At 57.0% G+C, this 14276-nt stretch overlaps 1 protein-coding gene across 4 annotated transcripts in view; it reads right to left on the reverse strand.

The window, feature by feature from the left end:
- Window positions 1-450: 450 nt before the first annotated feature.
- ARHGEF7 (Rho guanine nucleotide exchange factor 7) overlaps window positions 451-14276 on the reverse strand; it is a 496685-nt gene continuing 482859 nt past the window's right edge. The window contains exons 17-23 of one of the 4 annotated variants that reach the window (XM_049778113.1): window positions 13416-13640; window positions 11991-12084; window positions 6682-6771; window positions 4991-5167; window positions 988-1087; window positions 811-865; window positions 451-573 (exon numbers count right to left, since the gene is read on the reverse strand). In XM_049778113.1, coding sequence (XP_049634070.1) covers window positions 451-573; window positions 811-865; window positions 988-1087; window positions 4991-5167; window positions 6682-6771; window positions 11991-12084; window positions 13416-13640 — 864 coding nt within the window. Of the gene's footprint in view, window positions 574-810; window positions 866-987; window positions 1088-4296; window positions 5168-6187; window positions 6229-6681; window positions 6772-11990; window positions 12085-13415; window positions 13641-14276 lie in introns of those variants that run through there. The other 3 variants (XM_049778109.1, XM_049778111.1, XM_049778110.1) reach the window with 3 other exon arrangements.

Consider the following 14276-nt stretch of genomic DNA (forward strand, 5'->3'; position numbering starts at 1 on the left):
GGTGTAGATGGGTGACGGCAACCCCCTGGTCCCTCACCTCAGGGTCCCAGGACACAGAAAGCGCTTTCCTGATGGCCCTGGGCATACGTGTCGCAGCTGAGCTCCAGGGTGACCTACACAGCCACTAGCAGGGGGCTCATGGGGACCGGAAACTGCGGGGTGCCCCACCTCACTGCCGCATTCTCGCCAGAACTGCGGGGGTCCGGGCGGGGAGGACCCCAGGGCACCCCCGGTGGCGGCGGCAGGGACGCACGCAGAGGCGATGTTAGCAGAAACACAATCCGTCGTATTTATAAAGGTTCATAAAAGTGGGGACCCCGGGGCTGGCAGGATGAGGTATGTGGGCGGTGGTGCGGCCGCGTGTCCACCTCAAGGGTACAGCTCCCACCCCGCGGGGCCTAGGGTGCTGGCTGCGGGGGGTGGCCTCCCCAGGTGGTGCCTGCGACAGCCTCAGAGGTTGGTCTCATCCCACGCGGGGTCGTTCATGCTCTTGAGCACTTTGCGCACCAGCTTCTCCAAGTCCCTGCGGGCACGCTGCTCCTCCTCCAAGCACTTCTTCATCTTCTTGTTGTCCTGGGGGGCAGCGGCGTCAGGAGAGTGGCCAAATGCTCGTGACCCACGGATTCACTCCGGGAGTCCCTCGTGCACTCAGGCTCGGCCCAACCGACTTCAGGGACCTCCCGTCTGGGACCAACAGTTGGGAGTGTCCTCCCGCCTGTCTCCTCCTCTGTCATGGGACAGAGGAGGCTGTGGGATACGCAGCCCCGTGGCTCTGTCAGCCCATGCTCAGAGGGGACCCGGGACACCAACCTGTCTCAGCTCCTGGACCTCATCCTTAAGTGCATACACCGTGTCCACCAGGCTCCTGAAACATGAAACAGCACACGTGCCTCAGCTGCTGTGGCCAGAACTTCCCCTCAGCTCCCCGGTCTCCCCAGCACCACAGGGAGCCTGCATGCACGGCTGCGAGAAAAGGACGCCACTTACTTTTCCTCCATCACTGTCTGCCCATTACTCTTGATCTCTTCCACAATGATTTTCTCCTCTTCCGGGAGCAGAACTTGGGGAGCCGACTCCTTGCGGGAACCTGAGTCACAACACAGAAGCCACGGGGGTGAGCGGCGGCCGTGGGCAGCCGCAGCTCAACGAGACACAGTGCGCAGGTGCAAACTAGGCAGGCGGCACTAAACTCGGCCACGTCCCCACTGCCACCTGTCACCAGGTCACTACCTCACTCACCACCCCGATGTCTCAGAACGAACCACCACCCCACGTGCCGCCCCCCTACCCCCGTTTTCTGGGTCCAATCAACCAAAGGCCAAACGGTGATGGCGGGAACCCCAGACACCCCCGAGACCCAGGTGCTGATGGGCACTGTGGCAGGGACCAGGATGGACATGGGTCAGCAGGTGTGAGGCCAAACGCAGGCCCGTGCGTTAAGTGGGGCTTTTTGGGAAGATGGTTCACAGCCGCTGGGGCCAAAAACGCTTCTCCAAATAGAAACCATTTTACCAACACTCACAGGGGCTGTGGCCAGGCACTGGCTACTGGACAAACCCTCAATACTGGGCAGGGCCCCTTCTTTATGGACCGGGAGAGAGGGGAGGCGCGAAGCTCTTGGAGGGTCCGAAATGTCTTGGGCAGGACGGCTGAGCTCAGTGCCTGAGGCTCCACACCTGACCCAAGTCCCCACAGACGCCCATAGGTGAAGGCAGTACTAACACCATATGGTGGCTGGCCACACGGCAAGGGGTGGCCCAGTGTACCCGTCTACCCCTCAAAGCACTCTGAGACCAGGACAGCTACCCGAGGGTGGGCGCAGCCCCCTTCTGGCATCCAGGGTCTCAGGTTCACCCTGGGCTACCCAATAGCAGCTCCAGTCCCAAGAGGTGTCTGGGGAACACCCCAACGGTGTGTGTGGACTAAGTGAAGGCGCAGACTGCACAGGCAGGCCTTGCACAGACACTGGCACCACCTGTCCCTCTCTGCAGCTGACACCTGTCTTGGCAGGACCACGGGACAGACACGAGTGGCCTGTGGTACCAGAACTGGTATGCTTTTGTTCCCACTGACAGCAGCTGCGGGTCATGGGCCCCGAGTCCACAGCCCAGGTACATGGGCAGCTCCCTCCAGACTCCAACTCAGGGCCCTGGAAGAGCGACCGGGTGGGTGGGCGAAGGCTGGTGGCCTCCTGGGGCGCCTAGGGAACCCCCTTTGGGATGCAGTTTCTGAGAGTCTGAGACGTGCACAGACGCAGGCTTGGGGTCAGGACTTTGGCTCACAGCTGGTTCCCCACCTGGTCGTCTCCAACCCACGAAGGGCTGGCACGGTGGCAGGGCACTCCCCATGGTCACTGGTAAAGCCAGAGATCAAAGCGGTCCCTGGCCACAAGACGGAGAGCCACAACCACTAGCGTGACTCAGCAGCACAGCGGACACTTGTGGTCTCTGTCCACAGCCAGTGAAGCATGTGAGCTCAGACAGGGCAGAGGGACTGAGGCCCCACCAAAGTGACGGGCATGGAGGAAGCCCTCAGCATGCTACCATCTGCCAGCTTCTCTGTGATGAGTGGCTTCCCCGCAGGGCTGGGCACAACCCAGACCTTCACCCCGATGGCCTCAGAGGTCTGGGGGGACGGGACAGGCCAGACTGCGCAGCCTCACTGCAGCCCTCAAGTATGAGCGTCCACGTCCTCAGACGAGCAGAATGAATTGTTCTAGGACCCACCCGCCAGGTACCCAGCATGCTAGCTGGGGCAGGAGGTGCCAGGCAGTGCTAGGATGGAGCTCAGGGCTCACTCGAGGGCACGGGGGAGGCCTTGGGACACCTCCACAATGTCCAGGGTGATAGGCAGGGCAGAGGCCACAAAACCACCAGCAATTGGCACTGCTCAGGGTGGGACCCAGCCGTGAACGCTGCATGCAGGCAGCTGGCTCGGGCACTGGGTGTGCCCAGCAATACAGTCTCCACTTAAGGGCCCAGACAGAGGCTTTGCCGGAGATGCAGGTGGAGCTCAATGGAGAGGTACACGCTGGCCCCACACTGCACCAGCCTGGGCCTGTCCACTGGGCAGATTCTAGACCAGTGACCATCTATCTCTGCCAAACACAAAGGGAACGTCCCAGGTGTATCCTCCCTCCCTTACTCCACCTCTCCCCCCACCCCAACATACACACATGCATGCACGCACGCACGCACACGCACACATTCACATTCCTTTCCTCTCCCAAGAAAACCTCCCAAAGACTGAAATTTTAACCAAGAAAAGGGGGGAAGACTGTCTTCCCCTTCAGGCAGGTGCCTGAGCCACCTCGCAGGTCACGGGAGCTGCCACGAGACCCGCCCGCCCCCCGCCCGGGAATGAATATGGAAAGCCAGGACTAGCAAATGCAAAATTTATTTCAACTGTACAGAACAGATGTGGTCGATAGAAAACAGACACAAGGTGGCCACGGCAGCACAGACGTGGAGATGCAGATACTGTGTAACACAACGCGGCTCTGGCCGCCCCCGGCTGCCCCTACACGTGGGCCTGCTGGCCGGTTTCCGCAACAACACACACATTGTATGGCCGAGGGCCACTGAGCCACTGGCAGAGGCAAAAGCCATTTCCCTCTCACATCGGGAAGGCCTGGACCTACCTTCTAGATCAGTCTTCCTTCGTCGTGCAGACACTAACTGTACAGAGTGGCGCCCGGCTGCCCAGACCTGGCTCCGGGCCACAGTACCGGCTTGGTGCAGACCCACACAAGCTGTGCGCACCCCAAGCTAGCTCGGCGGCAACAGAACCTGGGGCTTCGGGGTGGCCACAGCAGGGACACACTGTGAAGGCGGCCCCGCCCGAGTGGGGGATCCTCCAATGGCGGCCACACGAGGACCGACTGGCATGGCCGCTGGTGCAAGCCAGCTCGAGCCAGTAGGCCAGGACCACCCGCCTCGGCACCCTCCGCCCACTGTGTCAGCACAGCCCGAGCCCCCGCGGGAGTTCTCTTAGCACCTCTGGGCTCACCAGGCCCAGCTCCCAGGAAGAGGCGGAGGCAGCGCTGTGTCCGTGAGGGGCAGGGGGACCCTGGCCACCTGCAGTGACTGCCGCTCCGTGACAGGCAAAGCTGTCCTGGACGCAACCCATCCTGTCTGTGGTGTCTCTGCAGACACCCTGGAGGGCTGGGCCCCAGAACGTGCACTGCTCCGGGAAGCGGACAGAAGTCTAGTGTTGGCAAGATCCCCTGCCCCAACACACCTGGGAGAGCCATCGGCACAGACACCAGTGACCAGCGGGTAGTGCTCAGCACACCAGGACGCCTGGCACAGGAGTGGGGGATGCAGCGGCCGCCAAGCCTGGGGCTGCTCGCACTCAGACAGAGCAAGTATGGGCAGCACCTGGGAATACTGGACCCCACCTTGGGTAGCACTGCCAGACTAGGTGGCTGTGGGAGGTGGGGGGTGGGGGCAGAGGCCTGCTGGGGGCAGCGTGCCCTGCCCAGAGCCCAGGTGCGAATGAGCTCTGTCCACAACCAGGCTGGACGTGGGCTCAGCCTGCAACCTTGCCGTGGCTCCCACCAGCTCCCTGCCCTGATGCAGCACCAGGCTGGAGGGGGGGGCAGGAAGCTCGGGACGGCGCAAACGTGTGTGTACACGTGTGTACACGTGCATGAATGAGTATTTGAGTACCTGTGCACATGTGCGTACAAGTGTGTATGTGCGTGTGTACACATGTGCACACGCTGCTGTGGCAACACCGGGCAGAGCCCAACCTTCGGCTCCGAGCCCCCGGCCCAGCCCCCGCGGCGAAGTTCTACCATGGGCCCATGTGTTCACACTCAGAGCGGCAGCGGGGACCGCACAGGGACCCCGGGGCTACGAGACGCTCTCCCCAGCGGTTAGAGGAGGACAGAAAGACGAGAAGAGCGAGAGGACACCTAGAGAAGCGGGCCTGGGCGAGGGAAGGGAGCGTTAGTTCTGGTGAGCGATATAGGAGCAACAGCTCTTACGAGATGCGGAACCCATCCTGCAACTATGGGCTGTCCAAATACTGTCATAGTCTGAGTCTTCCGACAGGTCTGAGGGCTCCACGCGGGAAAGGCTACTGCGGCGCCCCGCCGGCTCGAGGCCGGGCTGCTCGTCGTCAGCCAGCACGTGATTATGCATCAGGTCAGTGCCTTGCCATGCTAAGACGGGCGGGGACAGGCGGACAGGCAGAGGGAGGAGGACAGACAGGAAGAGCCACAACCAAAAACACACGAAAACAAAAGCAAAAGGCGAGGGGAGAGAGGGAAGAGAGAAAACATGGTTAAAAACGGCAACAACGTCATTTCTGCTCGCTTCCGGCTGGCCACAACCCTCGACCGCCCCTACGGGAGCCCCTGCGAGCCCATCCCCAACAGCCGGTCCCGTGGCCGAGTGTCTGGCTCCTGTCCCTTCTCCAGCTGTGCCCGCCAGGGTGGAAACGCCTGGCAGGTCTGGACTTACCTGTCACCTACCCCCACAGGGACCAAGGGAGAGGCAGGGCAGTCTCCGTCCCCAACCCACCATGGCCCAGGGCACCCCAGCCCAGAAGGGACATGAGCATTGGACGAATGGCAGGAGAAGGGGTGGACACGAACCAAATGCACAGCCAAAGGCAGGAGCTGGCCGGGCACGGGGGCGCATGCAGGCTGGCATGGGGCAGAATGCCTGGACGCGTGTGCTCGCAGGGTCTCGGAGCCATGCACGCTCCCTGTGGCCCAGCAGCAGACGTGGGAGTATGGCCACAGGCGGGAGGAGCAGCTGGGCACCCCCAGAGCCAGCTACGCCTGCACCCCTCACAGCACCACCCGCTCACTCTTACGGCCAACAGCCCCTTGCAAAGGGGCAAAGGGGGGAAACGTGATTTTTTTGTCTAAGTCTCAAACTTCAGACTCCCAGGGTCACTTTTTCTCACGGCCTGTTCCTCAAAGTCCAGCGCCACCTAACACAGGACCCAGGCACCTCACAACCAGCATTGTGCGCGGCCGTCTAAGGTCCCCGGAGGAGTACAGACAAGAGTCGGGGTCCTGGGGCGGGGCCGGGAGGGGGCGGGCCATGCCCGACAGACAGCGGCCTAAGCGAGGCTGCGGCTGACCACCGATGCGCGAGGGGCCGTGGCCCTCAGAGCCGCCGTCCACATCCAACAAAAGCAAAAGCCAAAGCCGCTGAAGACCTCGTCGCACCTTTTTCCAGCACCGGCTCTCACAGGCCTGACACTGAAGCACTGTTCCACAGGAGCGGGAAGAAGAGGAAGGCGGGCGCCGTCAGGGCAGTGGGGCGCGCGGTCTCAGCGCAGCCCCTAGCACCCTCGAGCCCGGGGCCATGCCAGACGCCGCTGGCCCAAGACGCGCACCCCGCGGCGCCGGCCTTGCCTTCCAGAGTCTCGCGCCTCACAAACCGGCACACTTGGGGCAGCCGCGGACAAAAGGGCCAGATGCTCCTTCTGGGGTTTCAAATGCCATCTTTGAAAAAGGGGGTTCTGGAAAAAGCCTGGCTGTGGCTCTGCTCCCTCCACACCGCTCACTCACCGGCTGGACCGAGGAGCCTCGCTCTCAGCCCCTGCCTCGAGCACAAGCAAGCTCCCGCCTCGGGCACACTCCACGCGAGACGCCGCCCTCGTCGCCCCCACCCCCAGCACCATGCAGGGCTGCGCCCAGACAGGTCCCACGACACTCACTGGAGTTGAGCGTCTGCCGCGTCTTGGCGCTGGTGCAATAGGCCTCGATGACCTTCAGGATCTGTGCGTCCTCCTCCAGCGCCGCGGTGCCTGCGGGGAGAAAGCCGCCTTAGGAAGCTTAGGAAGCTGAGGCCACACAGAAGCATCTCTGCGCGCGGGACCACGTCGGACCACCCTCGAGTCATGGAAGTTTCTCTGCACTGAGTGACGCCCCACCAGGCTACTCTGAGGCACCTGACAAGGGTCATGACCCCTTGCCACAGTGGAGCAATCCCTGGCAGGACTGGGAACAGGCCCGGTCAGCAACCAAGAAAGGAATGAGGCGGCTGTGTGTGTGTGGGGGGAACGCATGACCTCAAGGGAAGGGGACACAGGAACAGGCCCCAACTGAGTCCCACACAGCTCCCCGAGCCGCAAGACACCCCGAGTCTTGAGGTGTGGGACCAGCTGTGAGCTGGCATGGACCTTCCCGCCTCTGCCTGGGAGGGGATCATGGTGCCACCTATCTGCCACTGAAGCCTCATCCTCACAGGCCACATGCCAGTCTGTCCTTCAAACAGGAAGAGCAGGGTCCGGCAAGGACCAATGGTCTAGGCCCATCAAGCCCACTAAGTCCGGAGAGTGCTGAGTCCATTCCAGTCAGGGACATGCTGGGTCCCTCTTCCTCAGAAGACCCCTTACCAGAGGGCGACCCACCTCAGCACCATTTAATTACAACCCCCTCACACCTCAGCACCACCCAATCATGTTGTCCCTTCACACCTCAGCATCACCCAGTCATATTGACCCTTCACACCTGAGCACCATCCAACCATGTGTTCAACCTCACACCTCAGCACCATACCCAGTCACCGTCCCTCTCATCCCGTGACTCATGCCCCTAACTTCCTGTTTATCCAACGTAGAAGCCGTGTAGAGAAATGCATAGGGTGGTTAGCTCCTGAATCTTCATCTGACTGCCTGTGAGATCATTTCTCCGCAGTTGCCCTGCAATCAACAGGGGCTGCAGGCACCAGGCCAAGCAGAGAAAGGCCTCACCCCACAACACTAGGACTCTATATTTTATATTTAAACAACAACCGGCGGCCCGTACGGGGAAAGGACTTGAGAACCCGAGAAGACCTCAGCGACAGTGAGTGCCAATTGTGCCCTGACTCTTTGGTAGGTAATCTCAGCTTTCTTGAGCTGGAAAGAGAATAAAGAGCCCAGAATGTTGGACCACGTGGTGCCTGATCTGAATATGGTGGAGACCCCTTCAGGTGGAAGAGCAGGCAATGAAGGGGGAAGAGCTGAAAACTTGGAGGACCCCCCCCCCCCCCGCCGTGAGGTCCAGAACCCAGACCTTTCTCCTACAAAAAGTGCTTTTTCCAAGGATCTCAGCCTCCCGATCTGCAGAAACTTATAGAGGCCACAGATTGGAAAAAGGCAGGAAAAAAGCCTCAGTGATGGCGGACTGGTATCAGGATGACGACCAACAACCTCCAACTCAGATTCTGGCCCATACAACCTCAGCTGCTTTAAGCACCCAGATGCATGGCAGGGGCAGCTCCATCCCTGGTCAGCCTGTGGGACCCGGGGTTCCTCAGAGTCGCCTACAGGAGTCACCCACAGACACAGGCGTCTGGACACCATGGTGATGAAGAAAAAGAAAAAAGTAGATGAAGAACAGAAGCCCAGTGAAACCCAACAAAAAGGCTGATTTTTAAAACCTCCTGCATCTGAACTGTGCTTCAGGTTCATCTCTTAACCTCTTTGCATTTGTCATTCATTGACTGTCTTGCTGCTTAATGGTTCCCAATTGCTATGATGTTTTATTGTGTATCTTACTGTAGCAGGCTATTTCCAAACTGTATTTTCTGCAGAAACGTTCTTGTGATTTTGTTTAGAGAAATTTACGGAAAGGAACTAGAACGTTCCAGACTTATAAAAGTGTTTGGTGAACAAGCCGGAGAGAGAGCACAGTGGTAGGGCATTTGCCTTGCAAGCAGCCAATCCAGGATGGATGGTGGTTTAAATCCTGGCATCCCATACGGACCCCTGTGCCTGCCAGGAGTAACCCTGAATGTGTGACCCAAAGACAAAAACAAACAAAAAAGTGTTTGGTGAAATACTGTTAAGAATTTCACACTACAAGTGTATCTGCAGGTAAGTTCCAATGTTTAGGCTCAGGAAAGTCTAGGAAAACTGTTGTGATATGTGTAAGATATGAAAGAGGCTGATTTCCTTGAGAATTGTGTACACTTCATTTTTGGTTTTTGTTTTTTGGACCACACCTGTTTGATGCTCAGGGGTTACTCCTGGCTAAGTGCTCAGAAATTGCCCCTGGCTTGGGGGGGGACCATATGGGACGCAGGGGGATCGAACCGCGGTCCTTCCTTGGCTAGTGCTTGCAAGGCAGACACCTTACCTCTAGCGCCACCTCACTGGCCCAGAGAACTGTGTACACTTTAAACTTTGTTGCTTTGAGTTATATCAGATTCCCACCTCTGGCGGAGATCAGGAAAACAAAAGCTAACTTTTTCTCAAATTTTTTGGTAAGATTTTTTTATAACAAAGAGAGTGGTAAGTTACCCATCCTCCAACCTCCTGTTTATCCCACCTGGATGGTCAGACCCCCACACACACCTGAGAAGGGCTGTTGTTTGGGATTGAGCGGGGACAGCGACCTGCGGCTCCAGAACCACATGCTGGTTCACAGCAGGGCCCATAGCAGGAGGGCGGAGCGGTGTCACTTACCTCCGCTGCCTCTCCAGGCTCAACTAATTGACAAAATTTTGGGGCCTGATGAATCGGTTTTTTTAAAAAGGTGACTTGTTAATTTAATGTTTATTTCTATGAGGAGTAATTCTGAGGGGGTCAAACAAAGAAATAAAAAAAAAAAAGAAACACCGATCATGCCTCACAGATGATAGCTTATAAGCCTGTGTGATGTGCAGACACTGCACTGAGTTTCAGGAGCAAAAATCTCATTAAAAAGGCAAACTAAATGTTTTAATTGGCTATTAATTAGCACAAATATAGTTTACATTGTTAAGTAAAAAGTTCTTTTTTTCCCTTCAATCGACAGCTAACTGCACAGTCCTGTATAAAGCATTAAGATAAGAAACAACGTATGCTGTGCTATATTGGTTTTAAATGTCACCATGGTTCTGCAGCTCCCAGGTTTTGGCTCTTTTTTTTTTTTTTTATAATTTTTATTTTGATCATAGTGGTTTACATGATGACAATAATATTTTAGTTAAATATTTATATAACATCAGGGGGGGATTACCATCACCAAATTGTCTTCCCTTCACCTCCGTTTTTGTCCTATCTCCCATATCCACTTCCCTCACCCCCAGGGCTGCTAGAATATGTGGTCCCCTATGTACCTATCCTACCACATAGTAGTCTTGCATCTGGTTGGTCTAGGTGTCTGTGGGTGTACCTATTTAAGACCCTAAACCCACCCATTTCGGGGAGGGGTCTTGGAAACCGGATAGTAGGTGTAACCTTACCTGCTAGACCCTCCCATTCCTGGGAGGGGTCGGGGAAAAGGTAGATAAGGCTTGGACCAAGGGAATTCGGGCCTTTTTGGCTTGTTGCCCTTTTGGCTCTTTGCCCGTTCTGCGCTGCTGGGCGCTCTGGCTTTTGGGTTTCTGTGTTCTGGTCTTTGACCAGCATGGAGCCCAAAGGGAAGATGGCTGAAAGGAGTTTAGATGCAGGGCCAAGAATAACTAGTGCTTAAAAGGTTATGAAATAGGCCACACACATGTGGTGAATAGGGCATGAATAAAGTTAATGCTTCCTGAAGCCTGCCTGTGAGTGAGTCTTGATTACGCCGATTACCTGGGCCTGGAATCCGCCAGCTGGATGGGGATGAAGCCACGTGGCTGGGGCCTAAGCACAAAGGCCTCCATCCACCGCCATCCAGCCCCATCGTTAATTATTTCATGCTACAGGTGTCTCCCTAATTTCCCCCTCTAACTGGGAGGTAGGCCTAGTTAGTTAGTTTGTGTGGTTTGGTCTGAAGAAGGTTTTGGCTCTTTATGCCTTAAAGGCTGCAGACCCCTGGGATGGATGGAGGATAACAGAGGCTGTCTGCGGGAAGGGAAAGGATAGCAAGAAGCAGGTGCAGCTAGGACGGATTGAGAATAGTGAAGACGGCTGCTTAATAAAGCTTAGCTTAGAAGCCATGTGGAGAAATGCACATGGCGGTTAGGGCTGTGTAATAAGGCTGGCTGACTCCTGAATCTTCATCTGACTGCCTGTGGATCACTTCTCCGCCATTACCCTGCAACCTACAGACCCTGCCGGCCAAACGGGCTGCAGGCATGGGGCTGAGCCAAGAAAAGCCTCATCCCACAATACTAGGACTCTATTTTATATTAAAACCGCAGTTACACTGTCACCTCATACCTCGGTGTAGTATATGAAAAAGTTTCCATATGATTATTCTTGGAATTGTTGTATATAAAGTATTTCCTTAGGATTGTTCTGTGACTATTGCCCCACCTAGCCCTTCCAGGTGGGGCGCTGTGGAGTTGGCAATAAATAGCTTGATGGACAGGGGAGAGGGGTCCTTTTGCGAAAGCTGCAGGCTGCAAGAGGATTCTCTCGCTCTCTTTGCCCAATCTTTTACACCCTATCTTTCTTGTCTGTGTGGATTATTATTTGCTGCGGATAAATATTACCAAGGTCTCCCCCCAAAAGGGGACAAGGAAATGGAAAGTAATTTCTCATTCTGGGGACTGTTCTTGGATTCACAAATACCCAACAAAGGATTTAACAGCCAAGATAATTTACACCTCGGTACCACCAAATCACGCCCCTTAGTATCTCCTCACCTCAGCACGACCCACTGCCATGCTGGCACCCAAGTGCTCATCTCATGGCTTGCAGCTTGCTGGATCACAACCTTCCTGAGCCACCCATAGGAGGTACGTCTGCAGAGGCCTGAGAGCCCAGCTCCCGCTGAAAGGCTGAGGCTGCTTTGCAGCACTTTACAGGCACTGCCTGCAGTCCGCAGTCCACTGCCTCATCATCGTTACAATGAGGAATGTGCTACCTCACTGCCTCTCGTCTCAAGCCCACTGGCCAAGCCCCTGGCTGGAGTCCCGGGACACTCCACAGGGAGGTCATGGTCTTCTCCCCACCCACAACCCTGGCGCCCAGGAGCAGGGAAAGGATCCAGGTGCATCTGAAGCAGCCACACAGTCCAGCAGAGAAAGGACAGAAGGGGGCGGAGCAGTGGTGCTGCCTGCAGGGAACAAACCCCCCCCCACCTCACGTCTGCAGGAGGGGAGGCTTTGGGGTGGGCTGACACTTACTCTTCCTCAGCGCGAACTCCTCGTCTGAGGGCTTCCGCTCAGGCTTGCGCTTTGGCAACAATTTCTTCATGGTCTTGGGACTCTTGCTCAGGTCCTGCGAGGGGACAGAGATAGGCTACAGGGTGTTCCGGACCCCAGCCGACTCCCCAGCACAGCTGTCAACCACACTCGGATAAGCCATGGAAGGAGGGAGACCAACAGGATGGATCTGGACGGATGGACATACGCAAGAGCGAGCAAGAGAGGCTGCCCAGGCCAAGCCCCCCACACTGTGTGGGTGTGACCCTGACCTCATGATCTCCCTCAGCAACGACACTCCCATATCTGGACACAGACAGAAGCTAGGGGGTCCCAGCTCTGAGCACTTTCCATACTAGCACTTTCCATACTAAGAAACAGCTGAGCCAGGGACACCCAGATCTTCTCCCGACTGGGGGTTTGAGGGTTCCACCCACCCAGTGTGTGTGACTGCGCGGGTCACTGTATCTACATCAGTGCGTGACGTGAGCCCTGACGTGAACCTCACAGTGTGTTGTGTGACTTCGTGTGACTGTGAGGGTCAATGTGTGGTTCTAGAAGCGTCTGGTTGTGACTGTGATTGTGTGAGTAGGTCAGTGTGACTCTACTCTGTGAGCGGGTCAGTGTGTGATTCTGAGTGTCAGTGTATGGTTGTGAGTGAGGCTGAATGTTTGTGTGACTTGTCACTCCATGACTGTGAGTGTCAGCGTATAACTGAGTGTGGCCGTGACTCGGTGATTAGGTCAGTCTCCGACTGTATGTGTGGCTGAATGTCAGTGTGTGACTGTCACTGTGTGTGATAGAACATAATTATGTGACTGGGTCCCTGTGAGTGATTCCGAGTGACTATATGCCTGAGTGTGTGACTATCGCTGTGTGTGATTCTGAGCATGGGGACATGTGTGACTGTGGTGTTACCCCCTCCCCACTGTGAACGGGGTTCTGTGCAGGTTGTGTTCCTGGATACTGAGATGCACCCCAAGCTTTTTTCATGGCTTCACCATGCCCCAACACATCCTGGGTCAGCGAGAGTCCCTGCACACAGACGTTCAAGCAAACAACACAACACCGGAGAACATGCACAGCCTGCAGAGCTTCCAGAATCTTCCTTTGCCTCCTTCTCACTGACAGAAATTCTCTTCTTCCCCAACAACTTCCGAGACATGCTTTCCGGGCCCAGCTGGTGAGGTCAGGGCAGCAGGGGCCCCCACCAACAGAGTGAGCCCTGACATGAAGCTCAAAGCTCGTGGTCGCTCCCAACAACCCCTCAGCCTCCCCTGGCAGTGCTTGCCAGCAACACCGCACCTCAGGACACCCACGGCGGCTCCTACTGCCAACTCATTGACGCATGAAACAGCACAACCCGGCAGGGATCCCCGCGTAGGTTGGCGCCAGTGGCGGCCTCACCTCCTTGTAGCAGAGCGCGGCCGAGGGCCGTAGGGGGGGTGCGGGTCGCAGGCAGCTCAGGCTCCAGGGCTTGGGGGTTTTCGGTGGCTCCAGGGGCCCCCAGTTGATGGTGGTGTGAGGGGTGCCGTGGTGCGAGGGGTGGGGCAACGTGTGGTAGGTGGGTGCCAGCGGCACGGGCTTGCTGTCCGAATGCTTGCTGGACGGGGTGACCGGGTGTGAGGGGAGCTGCCCGGGAGAGAGTGGGAGAGAGTCGGTCAGGGTCACGCCGCAGGGCTGTTGCACTTCCTGTGGCCTGACGTAAATGCCCGGCACGACACGGGAGTGTTCTCTGCAGAGCCACCAACTGCTGTCTGGGGATGTTGACAGGGCTGTCCCCAGAAACCGCTGTTCCCCATCAGTGACAACAGAAGAGCCCACAAAGGCGGCCCTGAGAGTGGCAGCAAGTGCACCCCAGTCAGAGACTCCACAGCAACAGCGAGAACGCTACATCCCTTCAGCGCTGACACAGCTCACGGAGTGGGATACCTGCCACAAACTCACGGGCTGTGGAGGAAAGATACCCCTAAGATGGACGACGGCACTCAGGGTGGGGTCCAGGGAAGGGAGGAGCAGGGCCTGAGTGGGGGAGCACAGGGAAGGGTGGGATGAGGATGGGGGAGTACTTTTGAGTGTTTCTGAGAACAGCCCATCTCCCTGACAGAATGTTCTAGAACGCACAGCCCTTGGCAAGTCTCTGAGTGAGAGGCAAAAGACCCGCAGTCACCCCCTCCCAGGACTAAATGCTAATTTTACCTGATCAGACCTGCCCACATCTGGGAGGGGTCAATGGAAGGGAACAAATGGATTGCCTCAGGTGTGTAA

The sequence above is a fragment of the Suncus etruscus genome, chromosome 8 (assembly GCF_024139225.1).
Source record: "Suncus etruscus isolate mSunEtr1 chromosome 8, mSunEtr1.pri.cur, whole genome shotgun sequence".
In the NCBI taxonomy this organism is placed as follows: domain Eukaryota; kingdom Metazoa; phylum Chordata; class Mammalia; order Eulipotyphla; family Soricidae; genus Suncus; species Suncus etruscus.